At 40.6% G+C, this 27,911-nt stretch overlaps 2 protein-coding genes across 11 annotated transcripts in view; one reads left to right on the top strand and one right to left on the bottom strand.

The window, feature by feature from the left end:
• Nucleotides 1-18,818, bottom strand: part of LOC130560852 (putative E3 ubiquitin-protein ligase UBR7) — a 30,829-nt gene extending 12,011 nt beyond the window's left edge. For 2 of the 7 annotated variants that reach the window (XR_008963763.1, XM_057344902.1), the window contains exon 1: nucleotides 16,619-17,141. Coding sequence is in view for 6 of the 7 variants with exons in the window: in XM_057344902.1 (XP_057200885.1) it covers nucleotides 16,619-16,735 (117 nt within the window). In the remaining variant the exon portion in view is untranslated. Of the gene's footprint in view, nucleotides 1-192; nucleotides 253-339; nucleotides 2,279-2,529; nucleotides 2,590-2,972; nucleotides 3,081-6,280; nucleotides 16,020-16,618; nucleotides 17,146-18,702 lie in introns of those variants that run through there. The other 5 variants (XM_057344901.1, XM_057344899.1, XM_057344900.1 and 2 more) reach the window with 5 other exon arrangements.
• On the top strand, nucleotides 18,718-27,577 carry ttc8 (tetratricopeptide repeat domain 8). 4 transcript variants are annotated; one of them, XM_057344906.1, is made up of 15 exons: nucleotides 18,718-18,921; nucleotides 19,921-19,947; nucleotides 20,163-20,283; nucleotides 20,372-20,435; nucleotides 20,957-21,116; nucleotides 21,226-21,315; nucleotides 21,870-21,914; nucleotides 23,056-23,141; nucleotides 23,329-23,416; nucleotides 23,512-23,622; nucleotides 23,906-24,045; nucleotides 26,011-26,185; nucleotides 26,647-26,769; nucleotides 27,026-27,109; nucleotides 27,193-27,577. In XM_057344906.1, exons 1-15 carry the CDS (start codon nucleotides 18,820-18,822, stop codon nucleotides 27,307-27,309), a joined length of 1,533 nt encoding a protein of 510 aa, XP_057200889.1. In that variant the 5' UTR covers nucleotides 18,718-18,819; the 3' UTR covers nucleotides 27,310-27,577. The 4 variants fall into 4 exon arrangements, with proteins under 4 accessions (XP_057200889.1, XP_057200891.1, XP_057200890.1 ...); XM_057344908.1 differs by lacking the exon at nucleotides 21,226-21,315; XM_057344907.1 differs by lacking the exon at nucleotides 19,921-19,947 and having other exon boundaries at nucleotides 18,719-18,921.
• The last annotated feature ends 334 nt before the right edge of the window (nucleotides 27,578-27,911 follow it).

Genomic DNA, 27,911 nt, shown 5'->3' with positions numbered 1-27,911 from the left:
ATTAGCGCACACACACGTCTTTTTGATACATTCATGAAAAGAAATGTTCCTACTAAACTTTCAGGACATGACATAACTCTCTAGTTTGAAGTGACAGTGCATGTGTTGCCTTTAATAAACTGTTCCAGGATCAGTTCCAGATCTTGTTTAAAGCACCTGATAGTCATCATCATGACACACAGCAATACAAACCAATACAAACGTGTCCCGGCTGTATGCTCCTGTCCTTTTCATCCCCTTCCAGAACTGGTTCTGTGGAAGTTAGACAACGTTTAGCTTATTGGTGTGATGTCTGAATATATCAAGAAACAAACCAAAAATGTAAGCTAGACAACACACCATCAGGATTTATGGTGATTTCATCGAAGCTCCTGCCATAGAACTCAGCTAATCGGCCTTGTTCCAGAGCCATGAGAACTTTAAACATCTTGGCAAGTTGCAGCGTCTTCTCAGGGTGTCGATAGAACTCACGATGGATTCTTAAGTGGTGTCCAAGAAAGCTGGCCAGCTGCTCCATCTCTGTGTTCGTCATGTTCAGCACCGTCGACAGGGTTGCGGCGTGTTTGCGCAGTCTGACAGACGTCAGCGACTTGGGATGTGTCGCACCGCATGCCTTGGCATATCCCCGGAGACAGCGTGAGCCGGGGAAATGCGTCATGGCTTCTGGTCTGGCAAACACATACGTGTTGTCTTTCAGAACCCCACAAGCCTCTCTCTGCTTAACGAGGAGCTCTAAAGCGCACAGCATCTTTGGAGTCAGAAGAACAGGAAGCGGTCGAGCGCACGTCCCCCTGGCGCTAATCCTCGACAAGTGTCTGCAGAGGATTTTTTCCACTTCCGACAGCGCCCAGTCCACGTCTTCATACGGATCGAAGGTGTCTCTTGATAAAAACGCAGACAACGGCATGCTGGCCACCTCTCCTTCCCTGCGGCGGTTCAAGAGAATCACCTGCGCGAGACAAACTTTGGCCAGCTCTCTCCAGGCTTTGGTCGAGGGATTTTCAGAGAGCAACTCATACCATCGGTCCTGCAGTTGACCCACATAAGTGTGCAGTTTTTGGACGTCTTCGGTAAAGGACACGAGGGTGGGCACGTCGCACTTGGCTTCCCTCATGTTTCTCATCGCTGTGGCCGAGATCACGTCGTACCACTTTTCCCTGTGGACGTCTTGAAACTCGATGGCATTCTTGACCAGCTGTTTGTTGTTCGAGATCAAACCCTGAGCTTTCAACAGTTGGCTTGCTTTCACCAGCGACTTCCCGAGCTTGTTTGCAAGCGATGGAATGGTGAACTTGTCGCTTTCGCAGTCATAGCCGCACGTATACTTGACAGCTTTGACTGTCTCCGTGTAGTTCTTTGGATGGACGCAATCTTTCAAGGTTTTCAAAGTGGTGATTCTCCTAGCGGTGCAAATCAGCCTTCCCAATTCTCTCATCTTCTGTCGCACATACTGTTTGTTCTTGTCTGACATGCCGCCCTTGTTTAGCAAGTGCTGTCCAACAGCTTTGATGACTTTGTCGTGTTTTATGACATCTGTGATTGGGTCAGAATTCATGGCACTCATGACTTCCCACAGTTGTTTGCTCATGTTTGAAGGCGGGGGCTCTTTGTACGCACACATGAACTGAATACGTTGTCTTCCTCGTTTAGGCGAGTCAGACGGAGGTTGAAGTCTACAAGTGCGCATGTGTCTCCACAGGACTCTTCTTATAAAAAGCCCTTGACAGTATGCACAGTGCATGAAATCTTGTCCCTGCGCTTCTTTGGATGGACGTTTAGATGGCACCAGTTCTCCCTTCCCTGATTTGAGAACAGCGGCGTTGTGAGCGTAATTTCCTCTGTTACGGATATGATCCAGCTGCTTTCTTCTCTCTTTGGAACCCTTCGGAAAGCTCAGAGCTTTGGCCACATCGCATTTATTTGCATGCGCACCTTCTAGATGCCTTGCCATCTTGGCATAAGGCTTACGACAATACAAGCAGTAATGTCTCTTGTTGTACACTCGACTGCCATCTCGTTTCTGATACGCACTGACTACCACGCCATGTTTTGTGTTTTGACTAGAACAGGGTTCTTCTTCTTCTTCTTCTTCTTCTTCTTCTTCTTCGTCTGACACTTCAGATGTCGGGCCATGTATTGTGTCTGATATTGTTGTGTGACAGTCCTCATCATCGTTGTCGTCATTCACAGCATCACGGTCACTTTCAGAAGTGGAATACAGAGTGTACTCATCTGAACTCTCTGACGTATAATCATCACAATCTTCAAGATCTTTCATCTAAGAAAATAAACAATTTAAAACTGTTAACTATTGTGACAATCAATGAATTGTTGTGGTATTTACTGCTTCTCTCTGTGTTATAATACAATTGTCACCGTCATACATTTTGGGGGGCTTTTGGATAGTTGTTTAGCTTATAGTAAAGGAGATGCAAGTGGATGGACCTCAGATTTATCAGTCACTTCATAATTGATCATGAACATTGAGCACAAATACATACAGTAAATCACATGCACTTGAGAACTTACGATTCGGTCAGTCTGTCTCTGTCTTGGTACAAAAATCTCAGTTGGTTTCTGTGTCACAATCTGTCCACAAAAGTATGGAGGACAACATTATAGCATTTGCAAAAACTAAAACAAGTTGATCAGAGTTCAGAGAAAAAACATTTTTTCCTGTCCAGCCACAGTGGTCTAGTTTAAAATACAAGTTTATACAGAAAATGTCTGTTATAAGGCAACACTTAACCCAGAAAAAGTCTGTCAAGGTTAAAATAGTCACTAAATATTCTACAACAAGGTGTCACGGTGAAGGTTCTCATTTGTACCACATGTGTTTGCATTTTTAGGTGTCCTTTTTGAAAGGGAACCACATCATTTAGTTTGCTGTAATAATTCACATCAGACAAACTAACAAGCATAAAACCGAGAGACTAGACTCTTGGTGAATGTAGAGATGAAGGTGAATGTACCTGTAGAGACGAGTGGTTTTGACCTGTAGCTTCATTCATGGGAGTCTGTGACCGGAAGGAAGGATCAGAGTTTTCTCCTGTCATGATATCAGCAGCACTGCTGGCCGTCTGTAAAAGATAAACAATCATAATGATCAATAAAAAGACACATCTACACACCGCATGAAAGAACACTGTAAGAGTAAATGATGAGGACGTTGACAGTTTTCATGAAGAAGTGTTGCAGTAATGAAGCTCTTTGGGATCAGCAGCGTATAAAGCCCAATTTTTACTTCTGCTTGGGACCTACGCCGTAGCCTGACGTGCACCTCTCCAAATATGTAACAATGCTTAAATTCAACGCGGACCGGAAGCGCTGTGTTTGGTGTGCTTGAACCCCTCCCTCGGGTCAAAAAACTATACGATGGCGTGATGTTTATTCATACTCATTTCCCAATGAATTATGTAAATAAATGATGTGGTGTTATATATTTAACAACTCCACTCTCATGCCTCTCTATCAACGCACACAACAAGCTGCTGCTTCTTCGGCTCTTGTCTTGGTTACACAAGCAAAACCCCATGGAGACTGACGATGAGGGGTCATCGTTGCCTGTTGATGCAAACAAGGACACACAGGTATAAATGAAAACCGGTGTGTTGTCTACAGGCTAGGTCTGATGCAGAAGTATTAAGCACTAACACTTCACCCCGTTCCTTTACAACAACTACAACAACTTTCCAACTGAGGTGCAAATGAAGCGTACTTTGACATGTAAATTAAGGACGGTGGTGACAGTGACTTTCTGTTCCATGACATTGCTGTCCCTACATGTGCCTAACCCAGTACATGTTTACACAGATGTGTTTCCTGGATGTTAACAACCCAAGTGCACATTTTTTAAAACGTCGTCTCAGTGTAAATAATGACATCATGTGTAGAAGATGATTTACTGCACCACTATGACCAGCAGAGACACATTATTTGCATTCACCAGACTCAAAACACACACATATAAACCCAGTAAGGGCATTGAAAAAAGGGATAACATGGTGTATCTTTACAAAGTGGCCAACTATAGGCCTGACATTCATAATACAGCAGGGCTGCTCGATTACAACAAAAATCATAATCACAATAATTCTGCCCAACACTCAGATCACCATTATCTAACATCATTACTCACTTGCTTTTGAAACGACATAGAAAAAATAGGTATATAAAAACTTGTGAATTCAACCTAAAGGTGAACGTAAACGGCACCCCTGTGATGTAAAAGAAAGGAGTGCGCTGTGGATTTATAATTCATGAGAGAATCCTTGCCAAATGTCATGTTGCACAATTACAGTCTTACCTCAATTATTTAGTTTTTGAATTTGTTGTAGGCCAAAGTTGACTATTACTTTAGGGTTAATTGCACAGCCATATCATGCGCGTTTTTACTGGTTTTGGCAGATCAATGTAAAAGCACAATGTTATACGAGTGAATGTGAAACCTTTCAAAAACTCCCATTTTACATTCTGCAGTATGAGCTCTGTACTGTTTTGCTTCACACCTTTAAGATGATGATTTCATATTCTCAGGTTAGGTCAAGTAAGTGGTGTCCTGCCTCAATTATAAGCATTTCTAATACTCACATTTTGGTGGGAAGACTCCCTTGCGCAACAAACATTAAAAATCAAAACCCATGGTAGGCAACAGCAGTTTCTTTTAATTATTTACTTTTTATAATAAATGTAAAGGCAAATATTATTCAACACATTCAAAGTATAAAATACAATAAGCAGACTTTCATTGAAACGTGTAGTCAGCACTGGTGGTGTCAGTCTCTGAAGCCTCAATCTTTTGCTGCCTTCAACAGAAATGACGTAACTACGAGTTCTGAGCACATGAACAACCAGGTAAAGTTGTGTTTGCAAGTGGGAAACTACAGATTTAACAGAGTTGTGACGTTGTACAGGGCACATCTGTTGTCAGTTGTAATGAACAATTTCCATCAGTTATTTCATTTGACCATTTTAAATGCACCCCTTAAGAACTGAATATTTTCGCTCGACACTGATGTATACATCATGGAAACAGAATAAAACATGTCATGACTATCTGTCAAGGCCCTTTACAGTTGTACAAGTGCACAGGAAAGCTGTTTTTGTTCCATTGTTTTGCTTTCTTACATGTGGTAATAGCATATGGCCGACTCTGAGTTATGACTTTTCCAGGTGCACTTGAAGGCAGCATTACTGTAAAGCTTCATGCCCTCCAGTAAAGTCACAGCGAGTGTGTTTACATGCACAATGCTTAATAAGCTGATAACAAGTCATGTGAACGAATGAAACGCTTTTCTTTTTTCTAATAAATGGCGTTAGCAAAAAACGCTCAACAGATGTATTTTTTTGCCCATTAGCCCGATTTTGTATGCATGTAAACCCCTTTACCATTCATGTCTGACAGCGCAATAGTAAAAGTCAACGGAAGTAACGCATAAAAGTCCGCTCTCGAATCATGCAGTTGGTGTAGGAACGGCTATAACACTATTCGCTAGTTGCACAAGATGGCACCGGTGAACTTTTGGGACGTTAGAGTCGGCAGACTAATTTCTGGTCGTATAACACTATATGGGAAATATAGTGCCAACAAATATGGGTGTTTTTTGTTTATTTAAAAAAAGTAGAAAGTAATATATCAGCAATATAACAGATCCTCTTTATAATTCTAAGCCAAAACAACTTGATAGTGTTACACGACCGGAAATTTGTTTGCCGAACCTGGCATCGCAAAAACTCACCGGCGCCATCTTGTGCAACTAGCCCATTGCATATGCAGGAACTGCAGACATGAAGAGATATAAAAATACAGCTTCTGATCATTTTCCCGCTGCATTTTTCATTATTAGACTTACGTTTATAAGCTGATATTTGATAGATATCCATTTATTTTGTGCATGTTAACACACAATGACAGATGACCCAGAGTTCTGTGTAGGCCTATGTACTGACAGTCGCCTCCTTTTCTCGGGTAGAAACACCCATACATATCAATTACTGTACGTATAGTATAAGAAAGAACAATCACAATATTGTATGTAAGCAATGCATTATATTCAATACATGACTGAACGTGTGCAGCAACAAGAGAAAATGAAACAAACAAGCAGGTGTCGTAGTTGCATTTCCTTGATATTATATAAAATGCCAAACATTACTTGACCCATGACGGTACTACCCCAAAAATAAACATGATAAGGATTCATCAGATTCAATGTTATAGATTCAACAAAAGCCTATTTGATCCATGTTGCAATAATAGGAGTTATTCCGTGAAACATACTTGTGTTTGTATGAGTGTCAGTCTTGTGTCGTTTCTTCTTCTTTAATGTTGTTCAGGGCCGACAAACAAAGGTGCAGCTTTCCATTCACATCCATTTTTTGACAATCTTACAGTGTAGATGATCTTCTCTAGAGGCATCAATACATACAAATAAAAACATTAGGCATAAACAAATACAAGTAGCACGATGTATCACCCTAAACTATAGTAGTATATTACTGTGTGATACAGTTTAGGAGTAAAGACAACTATATAAAATAGGGAGAGTATAGTGTAAGCACTATGATGTGAATGAACAGAGAATAATACAATATTATGGATACAGTACACTATAATGAGCATAATCTAGTGAAAGAAGTACACTATGGTATAATATAGAGTATGATACGCTACACAGGACAGGGTATAAGGGTACACTATAGTATAACAAGCACAGAGTATAGAGCATATAGCATACAGTATAGGTCTGTTCAAATACTGCATTCTGATTGGCCGAAAGGTGGAGGGTAGCTCCAGTCAGTCTGATTAATGTTTGAAATTAACTGACAAAATAACATTTCACCTGTCACCTCATCAAGAACAGCTTATACTTAGCAAATGAACATCTACAACTAGCCTTGCATTAAATGATTTTAGAACAGTACAGTACAGTACAGTATAATATAGTAAAGGTTAGTATGGAGGATGTAGTTTTGGTGCGACTTGACTTCTTACCAGCATGCTCGTCATCCACTTGAACTCAAACAGAAATGCAGCTCAAGATGTTTCTTCTTCTCTGCATCATTTCTTATCTCTCCAGCTGGCATCTCTTGAAAATAATCCTCCAACTCAGGGCTCCAGACAAAAAAATCAATTAAGGAGCCATTGGCCCCTATAGGGGTAAAACATGCGCCAATTTTTTTTTGTTTTTTTAAGTCACATTAACATTAACTCACATACTTTGAGTTATTCAGGGTTTTCCTGGCTCAAAATTAGGCGGAGGTGGTGCCATCCTGATATTGTCCACACACACACGTGTAGGCTTACCGTATCTTTAAGTGGCTTTAACACTTTACAAACAACATATAAAACTTCTGAATTAGATAAAAATGACAATTATATTATTATTATATATTACATTTAGGTGGCTTTCACACTTGAAGTTTAGTTCGGAGCGGGGCGCGGTTCGCATGAAAAATCGCTAATGTGAAAGCTGTCAATCGAATCTGGGTCCGCACCTGGCTACCGAACCTGAGACTACCTGAAGGAGGTGCTCTGAGTTCGTTTGCTCTCCAACTGTGGGGCGGTTCGCATGAATATGAAAGCAACACGGACCCGGGTGCGCACTTGATGAGGAAGTAAATTGACCTTCGCATGCGTTTAAGCCGATTACGATGTACAGATCTGAAAATGGCTGTGCACCGACGCTGCCCATCCAACCTGAGGAGCTTGAGAGGTCCTGCAAAGAAGAATGGGAGAAACTGCCCAAAAATAGATGTGACAAGCTTGTAGCATCATACTCAAAAAGACTTGAGGCTGTAATTGGTGCCAAAGGTGCTTCAACAAAGTATTGAGCAAAGGCTGTGAATACTTATGTACATGTGCTTTTTTCGTTTTTTATTTTTATTAAATTTGCAAAGATTTCAAACAAACTTCTTTCACTTTGTTATTATGGGGTATTGTTTGTAGAATTTTGAGGAAAATAATGATTTTAATCCATTTTGGAATAAGGCTGTAACATAACAAAATGTTGAAAAAGTTTAGCGCTGTGAATACTTTACGGATGCACTGTATTTCCTTCAACAAAACACATGCAAGAGATGATAATGTTAAATATTTACCTTGGATTCGAGTAAGAGTGAGCCTGCATCGCATTTCAGCATTGCGAGTGGAATCAGATCGGCAGGTCAATGGTAATCCACGGTTTCCTCAAAATAGTCTGTTTGCAAGCAGCAGAAAGCCGTCTGCATGCAACGCGCATACATTAAACCCAAATGTCATTTACTCTGCTGCGCATATCACCAAATGAATAAAAACACAATATATTTATCCGTGTTCTGTTTTCTGTCATGCGCAGTACACATTTCTGATGACGTAAGACGAACGCAAACGCAGCAGGGAGGGTTTGACAGAATCAAGTTGAGTGTGAAACCAAACCAGGAACAATCGCACTCAAGTTCGGACCGCAACAAACGACCCCAATCTGAAAACGGCCTTATTCAACCCAACAGAAAAGTTGTTTGAAATCCAATGTAGCTAGGGATGTAACGATTCACTCAGCTCAAGATGCGATGCGAGTCACGATTCTGATCTCACGATGCGATTTATTCACGGTTTACTCACGATTTATTTTTACAAAATGAGTTGAAACAAATTAGAAATGAACAACTTCCCTTGCATTATTTCTTAAATGCTTCACGTTTCTTTGTATAATAAAATTATGTTTTATTTCAAATAACAAAACTAAACTGCAATTTTTTAACAAATTAATAATAGAAAAAGTCTCTTTAATATAAACAAACTAATACTGTCTAATACTGTTTTTTCTGTCTGAAAAAATGATTTTTTTGCATTTAAGAAATATCAGCATGTCCATGTTTATATTTGCAGTGAACATGGCGGCCCCTGCTGTTCAAAAAATGTATTGCGATTCAGTTCACACCTCAACCGATTTGAATCGTCACTCATTATAACCGATTTTCAACCGGCTCACGGTGAATCGTTACATCCCTAAATGTAGCCCAAGCTTTTCATCATTCTCAACTAACTTTCCAGCACAAAAATAGTCAACAGAATAAACCAGTCTTACTAAATGAACAAAACTCATTCCAGAGCTCTAGACTAAATTTTTGAACTGGTTGCACTGGTGCGCCTAAATTTTTTTCTTAGGTGCACCAGCACAAAAGTTCTTAAAACTTTTCATCTTCTCTCATCATCCGCGGCTACATCCACTCTGTCGGGCCTAGGCTACTCACCTCTCCTTCCGACTGCAGCACACGCATTTTCACACGTACACACCAGAGGTTGCGCTACACTTTTTTATTTTTATTATCCGTCATTTTGACTGACAGACTCGTAAAAAATCCGTCATAATCTATTATTACCCATCACTATGGTGCAAGGTGGTAATTAGTATGTCCGTGACATCATTACGCTGTACTTGCGTCTCGGAACTTGTTGTATTTTAATACAACTGTATGCCCAATAAAGCCGTTGTTGTTTATATTCATCTGTATATTTAATGTTTTAATGTTTATGTTCATATGTGATTCGATCTGGGAAAAACCAACACATGGTGCAAATTTATATATTACAGTTTTTGATACCATATTCAAACCCTCATCAAATCAGTTTTTATTTTGCTCATACCTTGTGTATGTAACAAAAGTTATGGGTGAGGTCGCCTGAAGCGTTAGGATTTTCAGGAACTGAATTTGGAGGAAAACGGGTTTAAAGTTATGTGATGAAAATAAAAGCACAACAGTCCAGCATCACAAGTAAAAGTCACTTTACAGTGGTAAAAGACTTACTCTAATTACAATTTAATAAAAAAAAACATTTCCTAGTGTTGAAGTCTATAAAAATACTGTACAAAACCATTTGAATAAAACGAAAGTAAGGAAAATGGTGCGGGCACACTTAAAGAACGAGAGCTCTGCCGTTATCACTACACAAGGAGCAAACATTACGGACAACAACTAATAAGCAGTGAAGCAAGTTTTACCTTGTTTATCATGTGCATAGTGTCCGGACTTTTGATCATCCCTTGTATGTTTTGCGATCGCGGTCCGGCTCGCATGAGCAGCGGACCGGGGATAACTCCCCGTGCTGCAGACGGGGAGCTCTGTCATCTCACGAAAACATTGTATAAAAAACTTTGCATGCCGTAGTTTACACAGGACTGGCGGGAAATGTGCATTGATTCTCCTTCATTCTTCATGTTATGTGGTTTACTTTGATAGGTGAACTGTCTTTCCGCGTCCCAGCGCGACATCCGACGGGTTTTCCCAGATCGCATCACATATGTCCAGTCAGTAACAACGACAGGTGAAAACACGCACGTCCCTTCGCGAGCATATCACGCTCTAATGAAGGGAAATGGGGAGTTACAAATTGCCCTCATTGTAATCCGTCAAAACGAACGGCCTTCAGATTTTTCCGTCACTGGTAAAAAAAATCTGTCAATGACAGAGAATTTTCGGTTAACGCGATCTCTCGTACACACACGTACAGGAAAATCTGGACCACGGCCAGTCAGAGTGGAGGTCCGCCCTTCACTATCTCTGATTGGTTTAGACCACGATATGGGCCTAATGTGTGTCTGTTGTTGAATCACAGGGAGACTTTCAGAGTCGCGGAGACTTTTTTTCTCCCTCGAACGGCTGGTCGCACCGGTGCGACCTCAGATTTTTTTTAGTCCCACCATTGAGAAATAAGGTCGCACTCTAGAGCCCTGCATTCACACCCTTGTGATTCACAGAGTTTCAAATGATTCGCTGATCTCTTATATTCTTTTTAAATGAATCGGTTCAAAAGAGTCATTCGTTTGCAATTTGTTCTGATCACGATGTGCGTTCATACTGGTGAACTCGCTGTGTACAGTATAGGGGTGAATGAATGAATGGGGCATTTATATAGCGCTTTTCTGTGTATTGCTGTACACCCACAGCGCTTTACAATCATATGAGGGGGGGTCTCTCCTCAACCACCACCAGTGTGCAGCATCCACCTGGATGATGCGACGGCAGCCACAGTACAATGGCGCCAGTGCGCTCACCACACACCAGCAATAGGTGGAGAGGAGAGAGAGAGATAGAGCCAATTAGGAGGGTGGGGATCATAAGGAGGCCATGATTGACATGGGATGGGGAACTGGCCAGGACACCGGGGTTACACCCCTACTCTTTACGAGAAGTGCCATGGGATCTTTAATAACCACAGGGAGTCAGGACCTTGGTTTGACATCTCATCCGAAGGACGGTGCTTTTTACAGTATAGTGTCCCCATCACTATCCTGGGGCATTAGGACCCATACAGACCACAGGGTGAGCACCCCCTGCTGGTCTCACAGGGTGACCGCGAATAGTTGAAGATTGGATGCTTGGATAGGAGGAGCCCGATTCGACTACCAATCTCACAGTGGAATCTTCACAGAGGTGTTATGCAGTGAGGATCATGTCACTGTGGTGATATGGGCAGTGGCGCAGCAGATGGGCACAAACTGCTCCGCTAAATATGATTTATGATGTCAAGAAATGGGAGATTTTTAGGGTTGGGTACCGAAACTCCCGGCGCATATGAGCACGAGGTCTGGCTATGACCCAGCGCAGGATCGCGTCTCTCTCCTCGTCTTCTGTGCTGTGAGACCGGTGAAGAGAAGCAGCACGTTCCATACACACCCGCAGATCACTCACAAATGAATGTGTACACCGTTTCCAGACATTTGTCACTTACTGAATGTTTGGGCATTTAAATATGAATTAACACTTTGTCTGTAAATGCTCATGGTTAGTTACTTAGACTGAACTTTGCGCTGCATGATACAAAAAAATAATAAAGTAAAATAATCTAAATCACCGAATATAGCAAGCACGGCGCAGACTTTGGGATCTTGTCATTCTCTGCACTGAAAGCAAGCGTGCGTGTCAGGGGGACGGAGAAAGAGTGCGCAGGAAAAAAGGTGAAGGGACTTTTTGACTGTTTAAATGGTAAGATGCTTTATTGCATTCCTCCTTTACATGCGGTAAATAAAGTCACTTTATTGGTAGTTCATTGGTAATGAATGTGCTGTATTCCCGTTTGTAAAAATAATTCATTATTATCTAGTATAGTATTTAGTTTTAAAAACAGTTTTGACGTGAGATCTGGTCTAGTATTGTATGGCACAGCATTGTTACGTGACATTTAAGGAAAAATGTCCATTAACTTTACTATTTGTGGCTTGTGTTTTGAATATATGTTCCCCTGCATTTCAGACATTTTACCTAAACACATTTATTTTCACATTGTGACTTGATTCTGGCTTATTTTGGTTCGTTTCATTTCTTATTTTTATTTATTATAAAGGTATATTATGTTCTAAACAAATTCTGTAAATTAATGTGCGATTGTTTTTTGGTGCATCAATGTTGCGCTGTACCCTTAACCACCTGGTGTTGTCCGCGCGCACGCACACACACGTATGATTCGACAATGTAAATCCTTAGTCGGGGACACCCCTAGTACAGTATAACGCTGATTCAACGAGCCAACTGCACATCTTAAAACATCACAGTGATATATGCCACATTCATTCAGGAAAACTTGTCAAGAAATTAAAAGTACTTGTTGGATGCAAAAGAAACAATATTCACTTGAACAGCCAAGAAACACCGCTAATACAGCTCCTAATGCAGCTCTTTAGGAGGAAACTAATGCAACTCTTCAGCGCATCACTGAGTGCGTTTACATGCACAGTCTTACTCCGGTTATGCTTAATAAGCTGATATATGTAAGGTCATGTAAACGTGTAAAATGGTTTATTTTATCTGGGAAAGCTCATAAACGGCATAAGCAAAACCCATTCGGCAGAGGTAGCTTTTTGCCGTTTACGCAAACGCCTTTACCGGTTTTCTCTCAGTTTTGTTTATGTGCGCATGTCTGATGGCACAATAGTAAAAGTCCCAAACGGAAGTAATAGTAAAATAATGCATAAAAGTCTGCTCTGGAATCATGCAGTTGATGTAGAAACATCAAAATGAAGAACTATTGTTGCATATGCAGGTACTGCGGACAGATATAAAAATACTAGAGGTGCACCGATTGACCGGCAAGAGACCGGAATCGGCCGGTTTTTCATATGATCGGCCGGATCAGTGTCCGGCCGGTCAGTCTCACATCTTGCCGATTCCAAGCCTATCTTCTGTTGCCCGTGATGCGGGCAAGAACGTCACAGCCGTCAGTACACTCAAAGCCACAAGTAAACATGTAAACGTGCGCGTGCACAACCTGTCTTTCACAGCTCGTTTATACTCGCATGTGGGTCCACTGGACCGCGAGTCTCTGCTGACTGACGCGCATCTCTCATGTCCGCTGACTGCACGCGCGTACACACGCTTCATGAACTGTACAGACTGTAGTTCATCTCTCGCTGCTCCGTCTACATGGGGTATGTATGCTAACAGTGATGCTATTAGCATCATGCTAAACTCTGACACATGCTAAACTCATGTTGAAGTCGTTCACTCTGTGTAAAACAAACGTAAATTCCATTCAACCTGATTCCTTGTCTTACGTTAAAACTGTGGTCATTTCACCTAGGTAAAATGACATTCAACACGACTTCTACTTGTTTTTAAAAATCCAAAATATAAAAAAAGAATAAATCAACCAATATACAGTCCAGCCCGAAATTATTCATACCCCTGGAAAATTCTGACTCCAAGTTACTTTTATTCAACCAGCAAGTTTTTTTTTTGACCGGAAATGACACAGGCGTCTCCCAAAAGATAATAAGACGTTTTCCCCGTTCATTGGGGGGGTTCGGTCACGGTCCTGCCCTCTTGTTTCTGAATTTCTAGTCGTGTGGCAGGATCGGGACAGAGTCCTTAGGTTTTATGTGAGAAAGCCATGAGTTGTTTACGTTTTTACATCTCATGTGCTTTCTCGTGTCTCGCCATTGGCCCCGCCCCTCTCGTTTCCTGTATTACTTCCCTGCCATGTCTTATGTTTCTCACCTGCCCCTCGTTATCTTCCTTTGTTTGTTCCCCTATAAATGCCCTCATGTTTCATTGTCCTGTGCTCGTTCGTTGTCTCTGGTGTGTGTGTTTTGTGCTATTGCCATTCAAGTACGTGTCTGGTTTACATGCTACCCTGTCTTGTTATAGTTATTTACCGTGTTGGAGTTTTGCCTTGTTTGGATATAAGTCTAGTTATTCTCTTTCTTGTTTTGCCCCATCGTGGGAAGTCTTTTATTTCATGTTTATATTTTGTTACGTTCCAGTCTTTTTCCCCATCGTGGGTTTTTAGTTTTGCATTTAAATAAAGCTGTTCTCTGTTAACCCCTTCAATCCCGCTGCCTGCACTTGGGTTCTTCCGTCACTGAGCCGTGACAAAAACCAGCCTAACAAAATTTCATTAACATAGAAGTCAAATTTTATTGTAGTCTTGCCAGAGAGAAAAAAACTAAAGCTTTTCTATGACCAATAGCATTTTAATGGTGGCTTCAATTCACTCGTTTTACATGTATTTGGCGGCTGTATTATTGACATGTAAAAGCCACACCTTAAATATATGATGACCCAATTTTTTAAGAGAAAAAAAACATTGTCTGAACAATATGGTCATTTCAAAGCCGAATCAAAAATATATGAGAATTAAATGTCAAAGCCCTAAAACAGACAATTAATCGTCATAATTGCAATGATTTATTAGACAATTAATCATCAGCCAAATGTTATAATCGTGACGGCCCTAGCGAGAACAAGATGGTTGTTGAAAGTTAGACATTGTGTTAATAGCGTTGTCAAAATGGATATTTCTCTTAAACACACACACCTAGATTCGAGTCAGAAGGCCTTTATTAACTCCACGGAGCCGAGTGGAGCAGTTTTTTGATCGATGGATGAACTTTTTGGAGCTTCGAAATCTCCATTTTACATTGTCACAGTTCACTCCCATTCTACAGCTTGGACGAGCCAGGATACGTGGTGTTATAATTCAGACTGCATTATTCTGAAAGAATCAAGTCATATACAAATAGGATGCCTTGAGGGTTAGTAAAACATGGGGAAATTTAGTTTTTGGTATCCCTTTAAGGTAATGCTAACGCATAGGTGTTTTTCATGTTTTATTCTATTCATATTACATTTACATTTATGCATTTCACGATTTTATGCAGAGGGGAGGCTATTTCAAGAGGGATGGGAAAGCATACATGTTTGTGCTTAATGGAAACAAGCCATTGTGTCGTCTTTGCCAGGAGGCCGTCCCTGTTAAAAAAACCAACATATGCTGGTTTGGTATGTTTTGATGCTGGTTTGTGCTGGTTTAGCTGGTCGTGTGCTGGTTTAAGCTGGTCGTGTGCTGGTCCATAGCTGGTTTAAGCTGGTCCAATCAGCATCAAAACATACCTAACCCAGCATATGCTGGTTTTTTCAACAGGGGTGGCTGTGCTTAAAGAATACAGTACAATTTACATCGGCACTTCGAAACCAAACATGGAGCAAAGTATGCTAACCTTAGCCACCAAGAAAAGCAACAAAAGGTACAAGAGTTGGAAAAAAAACTTGCATTTTCGGCAGAATTTTTTTGCAAATGCTTCTGCAAAAAATGATGAAGCCGTGAAAACCAGCTTTAATTGTGTTACCAAGTGTTTTTCAGAAGGTACATTTTTAAAGCAGTGTATGCTGAAGATATGTGAGCAAGTGTGCCCTGACCAGAAAGGCCTTTAAAAATGTTAGCTTGTCAAAAAACACTATGCAGACCAACTATATATTCATACAGAAACATGTCTTTTTTTTAAATAAACTGTACAATAGTTGTACACTTGAATGCACTTTGTCATTATTTTACTGGTCTTTTACTGTCAAAACTAGGTATTAATTGAGTTATTACCAAAAGGAGTAATTAAATGCATATGTAATTATGCAGTGTGATAAAAGAGTGGATACATTTATATACAGTTACAACCGTCCCTTTGAAAGCAACCATAATACACTGATGTGGCCCGGGATGAAATCGAGTTTGACACCCCTGCTCCAACCACTGAGCCACAGGAAAGCTGTTATATAAGACGCGCGCTTTTACGAGGACGCAGATGTGTTTATCACGTGTACGTTATATAATAACACAAATATCTTTTATAGTGACAGTTCCTGTTTCCTCGTAAACCAAATCGCTTAAACCATACTAAATGTGTTTTCTAACAAAAAATGGCTAAAGTTTTCTGTGATGGGTTAGGTCTAGAGGTTCGATTGGGGAATACAATCTACAGTATCTAAATCATCACGTCTATGGAGAGTCCTTGTAGACCACGTAAGCAAGAATGGTGTGTGTGTGTTTGTGTGTTTTCATGTTTGTATATCCCGGTGGGGACCTAAACCTGAATGCACACCAACACATGGGGACTCGTGTCACCGTGGGGTCCAAAATTGAGGTCCTCATGGGCACAAAAGCTTATAAATTGTACAGAACAATATTTTTTACAAATCTAAAAATGCAAAAAGTGTTCCATGATCTTTAGGTTTAGGGGTGGTTAGGGATGTGTGTGTGTGTGTGTGTGTGTGTGTGTGTGTGTGTGTGTGTGTGTGTGTGTGTGTGTGTGTGTGTGTGTGTGTGTGTGTGTGTGTGTGTGTGTGTAGCACGCATTCACTCACTCACCTTTGTGTAAGAGCAGTTATCGGGGTCACTGCCGGCTAACATAGCAAACGCTTCATACAGCTCATCCGCTGCAGTCTGATCCATCACACATAGCTCACGCGCTGCAGTCTGATTCATATCTGATCACACACAACAAAACAACTTAACAAAGCTGCAGCACGAGCAAAGAGGTATCCCGATCCCTGCAACGCGTCACTTCCGATGTGTACAGCGCGCGCACAACATGGCGACGTTGCGCGGTTGTTGCTAGAAGGGATACAGCTACGGCCGGAAGTGGTGCATAATCTCGTCATATAATTAGAATAAATTACATAAACTAACGCCTACACATACCCCAACCCTAAACCTAACCTTACAATAATAACTAAATATTAATCAACTGTTTTCAGAGTGACAAAAATTATGTGGAATTGAAGTGCGCATGCCCAGAGGAGGTAGCTGTATCCCTTCTAGTCAAAACCACGTTTGCGCAGACCGATCGATATATGACACCAAAGTACCGCGAGACACAATGATTTCGAATCTCTCGCGGTATTTCATGTAATATAAAATCGGTCTGCGAAACGCGTCATAGCAAAGTGCGTTAACTTAAATGTCTTATATAGCGCTTATGCTCAGTGGATCGCAAATACATTTAAGTAAAAGGCATGTAGTATTCTATTTTGATAAAAAAGATTTTAATAGGAGTCACATTTTCATGCTAAATTAATTTTATTTACACAAATTCAAATGGTCAGAAAGGATGCCCGATATCTCCCATTTCAAAGCTGATACAAAAGTATATTTTGAAACCATACAAGGACTTTCAAGCTGGAAAACAATGAGAACTTTGGACACACTCAAAGACTTGCATTCCTCCATTTTGTTGATTACATAATGTATACCCCACTTGTTATTATTATCATTTTTGTTTGTTTGTGTGTTTTTATTCTTTTTTCCTTCTAATATCCCTTATAGCACACATCTGGTAGACATCTATTTGATGTCTGCATTTTCATCTGCAAGACATCGGGCAGATGCTGTTTGCTCATCTGCTCCTCATCTCTGAGACGTCTGCTGTCAGATAGACCTCTAGAAGATGTCTGTAAGATGTGTATGATTTAGAATGGATGTACAACAGCTCTTTCTAAGATGTTTTCCAGATCTCCAGATCTTTAGCAGACATCTTACAGATGTACCTGTGCTATCTGGGATGTATTGTTTATAAAAATGTATAATGGACATGTTAATGTTTAATAATTAAAAAAAAGTGTTATATAGCGCTTGTTTCATGTGTTGTTCTGCGTCAGGAGGACAATACCAACTATGTCTTTTAATAAAAGTATTAAAAAGGTTTACCATATTTTTTACAAGTTAAAATGTTTTGCTCAAGAATGTTCTTTTTTTCGGTTTTCCAAAACCGAGACAGCTTCATTTTGTTTCGAAACAAGACTTTTCTCACGTCACCATTTACGAAACAAACAGCACGTGCTGAATGCACCTTGGATGCATGTTGTAAACTTGGGTTTATTGTTGGGTAGATATCAAATTCACATATGCAAGTGGAGAAAATGTCAACCATGATTTAATTTATTTCTATGTGATTTTAGGAAATTGTTTGATTATTTTAAGAAACCAAAGAAAATATCGTTTATGTGCCTCGGTTTTATTATTTTAGTATATTATTGTTTGTTTGTTTGTTTGTTTGTTCTTCAGTTGTTTGTCTAAAAATGTTTTATTTATGTATGTGCCTTACGGTGTTATTTATGTTGTTCCAGGTGCCTTGTGTTGTTGTTGTTGTTCCCTGTCTCAGTTGAGCAATAAATAAATAAGAAACAAGAAGTGGCCATCTTTAAGAATCGGCTGAAAACACATCTCTTCCGTTAGCACCTGACCGATCATTTCTGACTTCTATATCTTTTTTTTTTGTACTTAGCTCTGTACACTGTAGTAGGCTTTGTGAGACATGTTTTATTGCACTTATGCTTTTTGTTTTCCTAATGTTGACCCAATTGCTTCCATTATTTACCCAACTTGTAAGTCGCTTTGGATAAAAGCGTCTGCTAAATGACTAAATGTAAATGAAACAAACAAACAGCACTTGCTCTGGCGCCTTCCGGTGTTGCCAAGGTAATCCAATGCGTGGTGACGTCAACAAAGGCCGCCGCTAGAAGCTCGTTGGGTAACGGTAACCACGATTGTTTCTCGGTTTCTCCGTCGCTATGGATCCGCTGTTTCTTGCTTGGAGCTGCTACAGAAGACGAAAGTTTCAGAGATGTTCCGAGATCTGCTCGAAGATCCTGACAGAGAACCCGTATGACCAGGTTAGTGGGCGGTTAGCTGCTGGTTAGTGAGCGGTTAGCTAGTTAGCGCTGGATTAAGGCCAAAGACGAAAGACATAAACAAGACGCCGCAGTTGTATTGATATTGACGGGGAATTTGCAACGGACTCTACGTCCGGTTTAGTGAAGGAAGTCCCGCCTTCCAGTAGAAAGAGACAATCATTATTCGTTAAATGCAAGTCCGAGACACCTCGGATTTATGGTATTTCCCACATCAGACAATCTTTGGATTTAGTAACATTAAATTGTATCGTGTAATATTAAAACATTATCGTTAATAATGATTAAGTGACATTAAAACAGGATTTATTAACATTAAAACATCGACATTGTAGAGATGATTTGTGAGTTGAGGTGGGAAATATGATAAATACAAGGTGTCTGGAACAGTGAAGCGGAGACCCAGTGGGGTTTTCACAAGCTAATCTATACATCGCGCATAAAAAAAAGATGAACTCACCGCATTTATAACTGAAATAACTTAAAAATCATTCATTACCTATGACCACAGTTTGCTTTCCATCGTTTCGTGTTTCCCGCTGGTGAACGCGACGCGACTTCATTTGAGCGCATGCACGCAGTAGCTCGTGCAATCATCAAAAGAAGCGTTTTCAGCGCATGCTAAGAAACAGGCTGTATGGTGCCATGGCGTCAGGTTTATGTTACTTTTTGTTGGGAGATTTGTTGTTTTATTGTGATAATAGCGAGCGATGTTTAAGAGACCCGTCTAACCCCATTCAAGTATATCGGACTTGGTCTTGTGTGAGTGAAATATCTGCCGGTCGGCGGTGTGAATATAGCGGTCGCGTGCAGAGGCTTTCCGTACAGAGATTTAGCGCTCATAATCGCGTGAAATGCAGATCATCTCAATGTAACATGCTAGTTACAATAGTTTATTGAACGTGAATGATTTTACATATACTTAAACGTCAACAAATCAAACAAATGAACTGTTGTGATTTTCCTCATTACTTTGCCAAGGAGCCTGGAATGTGTCGTGTTTCTGAGGTAATTTTTGTATGTCTTTTGTTTCCTATTTTATGTTACACACAGCGTATCCCACTATAGGATTCCCCCAGTACCCCGTTATATTCCCAACATTCCCTATATCATACTTCCAGTGTTTTCTGTATTAGCTGCTCTGAACACTATCAGACCAGCTCTGTTTCAGTCATTCTAATGATATCATTCATAAATCATCTTTTGCTTGTGATTGATTGAAGGCGGCGTGGAGTTTAAAGACTCGAGCTCTCACAGAGATGGTTTACATCGATGAGGTTGAGGTGGATCAAGAAGGAATCGCAGACATGATGTTGGATGAGAACTCTATTGCTCAGGTTGCACGTAAGTACAGTGTCACGGTAAAATGAAGTAATTATGATTATAATTCCCACATAACATTGAGAAATAAAGACATTGTATTATTGGTCAGGTCCTGGAACATCACTGAGAGTTGCAGGAACGGCTCAGGCTGGTGTACCCACTCCAGCTGTCAGGTACTGAAATCTCCACACGCAGCATTCATTCACATGTGTGTGGAGGACACACAGCCACATCTGAATCTGATATAAAGCAGTTTTCAAACGAGCTGAACATCACACACAGGAACTGTAATGGCACATAAGCGTAGAGAGAACCGTATTACCCGTTTATGATAACAGTCCAATATTCAAAAGAATAATATTTCCCTGAATATCACCAGACACGAGCGGCACCACAAATGCCCAGTCGTTCTTAATGGGTTTGTCTTGTCGTGTCGTCTCGCATCCAGTCTGGACAAAATGGAAAAGTATAATGGGTTGTTTTGTAATGTCGCTCGCGTCCAGTGTAGACACGGTGAAACAAGGCTTCAAGTGCTTTTTTACAACACTACCAGAAAAGCTCAAATACATGTCAAAACATTCTTTTATTGGCATTTAGCCTGTAGATGTATTCTAATGACTGTACAACTCAATAGCTTTTGGCTGATTGTTCATGTGAGGATTGAAGTTTCAATTGAAATATTTCTGTGTTGTAGACCCATGACTCAGTCAGGACGACCCATAACCGGATTCGTGAGACCCAGCACGCTCTCTGGTAGACCAGAAACTATGGAGCAGGCCATCAGAACCCCTCGAACGGCACAGACGGCCCGTCCCGTCACCAGCGCTTCTGGAAGATTTGTTCGATTGGGAACGGTACCACACGTGTTCCCTTCTGTCCTTCATGTAGTGTGATATGGTACAATACGCTGTGCCTTCATGACTTTCAGGTGTAATGCTGAAGTGTTCTGTCTTATGATATCAGGCCTCTATGCTCACAAATCCAGAAGGACCTTTCATTCACCTTTCTCGCTTAAATTTGGCCAAGTATTCAAAGAGGCCGGAGTTGTCAAAGGTGCGTGGGAGTTGTCAAAGTGCACGTAAACATGAGGAGAGTTCTTGACAAAGTGAAATGATGTTTCACAATCAATACTGACACGTTCTCTCTCTCTCTGTGTGTCTCTCTCTCTGTGTCTCTCTCTCTGTGTCTCAATTTTCAATTTCAAGGTACTTTATTGGCATGATTGCGTGTTCTTACAATATTGCCAAAGCATTGAACATATAACAAAAGACATACATTAAGTACAAACTTGAGATTAAAATTAAACTAAGGTGCTGAGTAAGGCATAAATATAGAATGAAATATAAAATAGAGTATATGTAAGTAAACAAATGAAATATGGAAATAAAATCTCAATATCAAAAGTATATTTCAGGCAGAAACATGAGAATGTAATAAAGTCAAGAGTGTAGATGTGCATTGATTGTAGCAGATGAAGGCAGTAGTTTGTTTCTGAGGGTGTGCAGCTGTCTCTCTCTCTCTCTCTCTCACGTTCTCTCTCTCTCTCTCTCTCTCTCTCTCTCTCTCTCTCTCTCTCTCACGTTCTCTCTCTCTCTCTCTGACCCAAGACCCTGTTTGAATACATCTTTTACCATGAAAACGATGTGAAAAATGTAAGTCATTCTTCAATGCCTCTTCATGTTACTATTCTTGTTTTTTAAACGTGTATTCTTAGCCAGTATATTTTTGTTGAATGATCATTGATTCTTATTATTATTTGTATGTTGCTCATTGTGCAGTGGATCTACACACCCCTGTTAAAATATCAGGTTTTTGTCATGCAACAAAGATGAATCCTCTCCAAACCTGTTCCACCTTAATTGATTCAAAGAGATTTATGTCCCATTCACATTACAAGCGACAAAGCCACGTGATCTCACTCATTTCAATGGAGAGCTGGCGACTTCCGGCCATTTCTGAGAAATGTTTAACTTTATGCAAACGAGTAGCGACTTCTTGGAGTGAAGATGTGAGCTAAAGTGATTCTTCTCCTCTCGGCTCCTGCAGTGAGAGTCACCAGTAGTGGGAACGCTTCACGAGCGACCTAACCTGCTCACTCGTAATGTGAATGAAGAGTTCGAAGTGGACTCTGGCTGGACCGTTGTTTTGGTGAAGCCGTTCCTTCATTGATTGGGAGGTGTGCTTCGGGTCATTGTCATGCTGAAAAGTGAAATTCTTCTTCATCTCAAGTGTTTTGACAGAAGGGTTAGGGGTCAACATTGAGTGGTATTTGAAGCTTTTCATTATTCCATCCACCCTCATTAAAGCCCCACTTCCAAAAACCTGATGCTTTGCTGTGGGGATGGTGTTCTTTAGCTGATGTGCTGTGTGTGTGTTTTTTTTATGTGTACGATGACTTTGGTCACATCTCTCATCCAGATCTGCACCCCCTCCAGAAGTCTGTGGTCAATAAATCATCACAGAGAGGCATGAAATCTCTCTGATGTGATTGGTGGATGTTGAACGCTGCTGTAATCCCCATCATAAAAGAGGGTGCACACTTATGAAGGCTGCTTACTGTACATTTTTTATTTGTCGTTTTCCCCCTTCATGATTCTTTTTGTTCTTCACTTGAATATACGTATAGGTTGCAGTTTTACAGTCAGGGTGAAAGAGGTTCTGACACGATTCATCTTGATTTCAGTTTTTGCATGACAAAGACATGCAGTCTAACGGGTGTTTTTAGATTGACTGTAATTCTAAGAAATAGAAATAGTGAATTTGTGAATCTCAGAGATGATGACGTGTTTGCAGGCGTTAGATCTGGCTGCTCTTGCGACGGAGCATGCTCAGTTCAGAGACTGGTGGTGGAAGGTTCAGCTGGGCAAATGCTATTACAGGTGACGAATCATCACACTTTTCTACATTTGTCTGTGAAACCCATAATCTGATTCTGAGATAATCACTTTACTCAGTCAATAGGAAATCTATCAAGATTATGTCTTCACAGAATGTTCTTAACATGATGATTTAATGTAGACGTCACAGAAACCATGACTTTATTTTGAAGAAACTGGTTTTGTGTAGGTTGGGTTTGTACCGTGAGGCTGAGAAACAGTTCCGGTCCGCTCTCGGTCAGCAGGAGTTTGTGGATACTTATCTGTACCTCGCAAAGGTGCCGTCTCACAACGCTCGTCATCATCATCATCTAAAGCTCTGGAGAGTTTTGTGTCTCTCTGCTCACACGTCTTTGGTTTGTTTTCTGTACAGGTGTATCAGCGTCTGGATCAACCAATCGCAGCTCTGCAGGTTTTTAAACAAGGACTGGGTCATTTCCCTGGAGAAGTCACCCTCCTGACAGGAATCGCTCGCATCCATGAGGTGTTTGTGTATCGGAGTCATGTCTGTTTATCTCATAAGATGTAACCCTAACACTGAAGCACTTCCTGTTTTTAAACACTACACAAACCTAACAACAAAACACAATCAACAGAAGATTTACAACTGAATCCAAATGTCTTTAAGACTTCCTTATAGATGTGAAATATATGGACCAGTGTTGTTTACGTCTTGTGAGCTGATGATCTGTCTGTATGAATGTGTCAAGATGGACCGCCTGCAGCCTTCCGGAGAATTCCTAATAAAACATTGATATATCTTTCAGGAAATGAACAACATCCCATCTGCTACAGAGTACTATAAAGAAGTCTTGAAACAGGACAACACACACGTGGAGGCCATGGCATGTATTGGCAGCAATCATTTCTACACGGATCAGCCCGAGATCGCCCTGCGCTTCTACAGGTGTCATTTCACTTCACACATTGAATGTTTAACATCATTACACCGTGTCCACTCCAGCCTTTTCACAAAATGCAAAAAATAATCCGCTTCGCATTGTGTGTGTGCGTAGGGAGGATGTGACATCATGTTTTCATGAAGTCTTGTAATTCCACAGTCGGTTTTCATTAGTTGTTTTTACAGGTACAACTTAACTGCTTATAGTCAATATATCTTATGTACAGCTGCTTTGTAACAATGAAAATTGTAAAAAGTTCTATATAAATAAAGTTGAGTTGAGTATAATACTAATCTTTTTTTCGGACACACATACGGTACAGTTCAGTAAAAATGTTTCAAGAAACACTTTATAGTTTTTCCACTTTAAAATAATGTCTCTAAAATGATTTCAGTGGTAGAACAGATCTTCACCGGATGAGTTCTACTGCCGCTGCTCCCTGAGCCGTCTCGTAGCGGCTACAAGCACACTCTCCCTGCGTTCCATTTGAAAAGCCACATCCCTAAGCCCTTCAAAGGGAGTGAGAGCTTCAAAGGGTTGAAGGGTGTAGGGGACCAAACAAGTGCCCTTCTGCGTCATCATCGTGCACCTATAAGGAGGCGAAGTCGCCCATAGACATGTCTATGCCATCTCCACGCAAAGAATCATGTGGGTGTGAAGTGTCCATCAGTTGTACCCTTTGAAATCCTTCATTCTGAAGGGCCCTTTGAAGTGGCCAGTTATGAGCACTTCGGTTTGGAACGAGCCTTCAATTATGTTTTCCCTCTGAATGGCCGTTCGGAGGGCGATATATCCTGTTTGGGACGCACCGTCTGTAAGTTGTGTGTTGGGGTTGGTACACACAGCTCCGCCCATCCCCTGCCTGCCTGCCGAAGAGTGCCACGTGGTTTCCAAACCACGTTCTGCATTCACCGGTTCCATCAGCTTACTTGAACAAATCCACGTGTGTCGCGCTGCCGACGGGGAAGCTTACACAGCCACATTATTATATATACCACATGAGGGAGCCTGTGAGCAAACGTTCTAAAGTGCTGCTTTAAAAAACTGAAAAGAATTGACAAAGTTTGTGACTCTTTCTGTTCCAACATCAGACTTCACACTCCATACATTTATTTCAATTGTTTTTTTTACAAAAAAAATATTTTTTATGGCATACTGTATATATGTCAACTACCCACATGTTGATATATCTTGTTAAGTGTCATGTTAGACCAGGGGTGTCCAATGTCGGTCATGGAGGGCCACTGTCCTGCAGAGTTTAGCTCCAACTTGGCTCAACACACCTGTTTGGAAGATTCTAGTCTGCTTTGTGAGACCTTGATTAGCTGTTCAGGTGTGTTTGATTAGGGTTGAAGCTAAACTTTGCAGGACACCGGCCCTCCAGGACTGATGTTGGACAGTGAAGAGCTCATGAGGCACTGAAGCATACAGTTAGAGATATAGAGAAAAACAAACGCATAGACAGACAGAAATGCATTTCAATAGTGTGTGTGTTCTGCATCATTCATGTAAAGCCGTATTTTAAACTAATAATTAACTTCATTTTATACAGTAATCATATCTAATCACTAGAAACTCATGTGTTAGTGGTGTTATTGTAAAGTAAATGATGAAGTCAGTTGTGTGTTGTGATGTTTTTGGTGTAGTATACAGGTATATAAGCATATACCTCCTGGCAGCTATGCTGATATAGAGCCATATCACACTCCTACTCCAGGGATATTGCATTACTATCTTGATATTAACACTCATGATCAAGAAGTTTTCTGAGCTTTCTGTCATGACAGCATTTAACATTAAAACTTCTTCAGACACCGTCACTATAACAAATACTCTCTCTCTCTCTCTCTCTCTCTCTCTCTCTCTCTCTCTCTCTCTCTCTCTCTCTCTCTCTCTCTCTCTCTACAGATATCTCTCTCTCTCTCTCTCTCTCTCTCTCTCTCTCTCTCTCTCTCTCTCTGTTGTTTTAGGCGTTTGCTGCAGATGGGAGTGTTTAACTGTCAGCTGTATAATAATTTGGGTCTGTGCTGTTTCTACGGTCAGCAGTATGACATGAGTCTGTCGTCTTTCGAGAGAGCTTTGTCTCTGGTGTCCAGTGATGAAGAACAGGCGGATATCTGGTATAATCTGGGACATGTTGGAGTGGTGAGGATTCCGTGCATGAGCCTTTAAAGAGAAAGTTCTTGTGTCTTATTTCGTGATCTGAAGGCATATATTCTGACAACAGATTCTTTTCTTTCATTACAAAACATAAATATTATGTAAAATGACGCTCTCTTTTTCATAGTTCATTGGTATTTTCTTTGGGGCTCAAAACATCAATGTAGCGTTTTTTTTGTTTGAATGAACATTCAAACGTTTTAATAGGTTCTAGTTAAACCTGTTCCGATGTAGATGAGTGTTGATGTCAGATGTAGATGATGTCAGCTCGGTGCTCTTGAATGCTTGATTCTGATTGGCTGACAGAGTTCCTGAAATGTTGATTTTTGTAACTACACTGTGCTGTTCAAACATTACCTGACAAATCTTGAGAAATGTTATTGGAGGATGTATATTTCTGATATGTCAACAGCAGACATATTTTTCTTACGATGTCTGTTTCACAGGGCATTGGTGACTTGACTCTGGCATATCAATGCTTTAAACTGGCTTTGGCTTTCCACAATAACCACAGCGAAGCCTATAATAACTTAGCCGTACTGGAGCTCCGGAGGGGTCGTATTGAGCAGGTGAGTCAGTTGGACAGGGTTCACGTTACCTGGCGATGCTGTGTTTGCTGAAGAGCATCATCTGAAAACATTCAGAAGCAATGAAAGACTATTTACTGTTGAATTTTTACACTTTTAACAAAGAAATGTTTTGTCTCTTATCTTAAGAATATTGACATGCCATTCATTTGATTAAAGAGAATGTTGTTACATGTACAAGGAAATGTATATACGTGTATTAACATTTATTTCTGTGCTTTTTTTCTTTTTGCCAAAGGCTAAAGCTTTCCTGCAGACAGCAGCTTCATTGTCCCCTCACATGTATGAGCCGCACTTCAACTACGCAACCCTTTCTGATAAGGTGCCGTACAGTCTCATTATTAGGTTATGGATGTGTTTTTCAAATGCATTTGTTTGATAATGATGTTTCTTTATGGCCTGAAGCTTGGCGATCTTCAGAGCAGCTACATGGCGGCTCAAAAATCCGAAGATGCTTTTCCTGAACATGTGGACACTCAACAGATCCTGAAAAACCTCAGACAACATTTTTCCACCTTATAAGATGACGTCATGTGACTGCTGGATGTTCTTCTGACAGCATAAACGCGCGTTTGATCAGATGTATTTATTGTACGCAAACAATAAGCTTTACTTGCCAGTCGTTCTTCCATTAGATGCATAGCCTCATCCCAAACTTGCTTTGTGTTTGTTGTCAATATTTTAAAATGCTGAAACCTCATGTGGGTTTCATATGAGAATGAAAACACAACATTATATGATGTATTTATTAAAGAAGTGTTTAGTAAACCCAGCATTCATTGTGAGGTTCTCCAGCAGATGTTAAAGGTTTGTTGGGTTACTGATGGAAAAGGATTTTAAGAGCAGTTGTTACACCCCGACTGTCTCTTGGCATCTTAACAAACAGGCACGAGCAAACAACAGAACCAGACAAGGCAGGTTTATATATACAGTACATATCAGTGCCATCGCAAGGGCTGTGCGAAGTGTGCGACTACCTCGAGCCTGCCTGGTTGTGATGGGCTACTTTAAGAACCGACTTAAGTGTTTCTTTTTGAAATGAACAGAAGAAAGAATAGAATTATATAAAGAAGAATAGAAGATATTGTAAGACAAAAACTGAAATTAGCGTAGAGGCCTTTCAT

The sequence above is a fragment of the Triplophysa rosa genome, linkage group LG10, assembly GCF_024868665.1.
Source record: "Triplophysa rosa linkage group LG10, Trosa_1v2, whole genome shotgun sequence".
Lineage (NCBI taxonomy): Eukaryota > Metazoa > Chordata > Actinopteri > Cypriniformes > Nemacheilidae > Triplophysa > Triplophysa rosa.
Note: the sequence above shows the minus strand (reverse complement) of the source record. Positions and strands in the feature narration are given on the sequence as shown.

Coding starts and splice junctions, on each gene's coding strand:
- ttc8 (XM_057344906.1), top strand. CDS start 18,820: ATGGATCCGCTGTTTCTTGCTTGGAGCTGCTACAGAAGACGAAAGTTT. Junction 19,948..20,162: donor GAATGTGTCGTGTTTCTGAG/GTAATTTTTGTA, acceptor GATTGATTGAAG/GCGGCGTGGAGTTTAAAGAC. Junction 26,770..27,025: donor GGAGGGGTCGTATTGAGCAG/GTGAGTCAGTTG, acceptor TTTTTGCCAAAG/GCTAAAGCTTTCCTGCAGAC.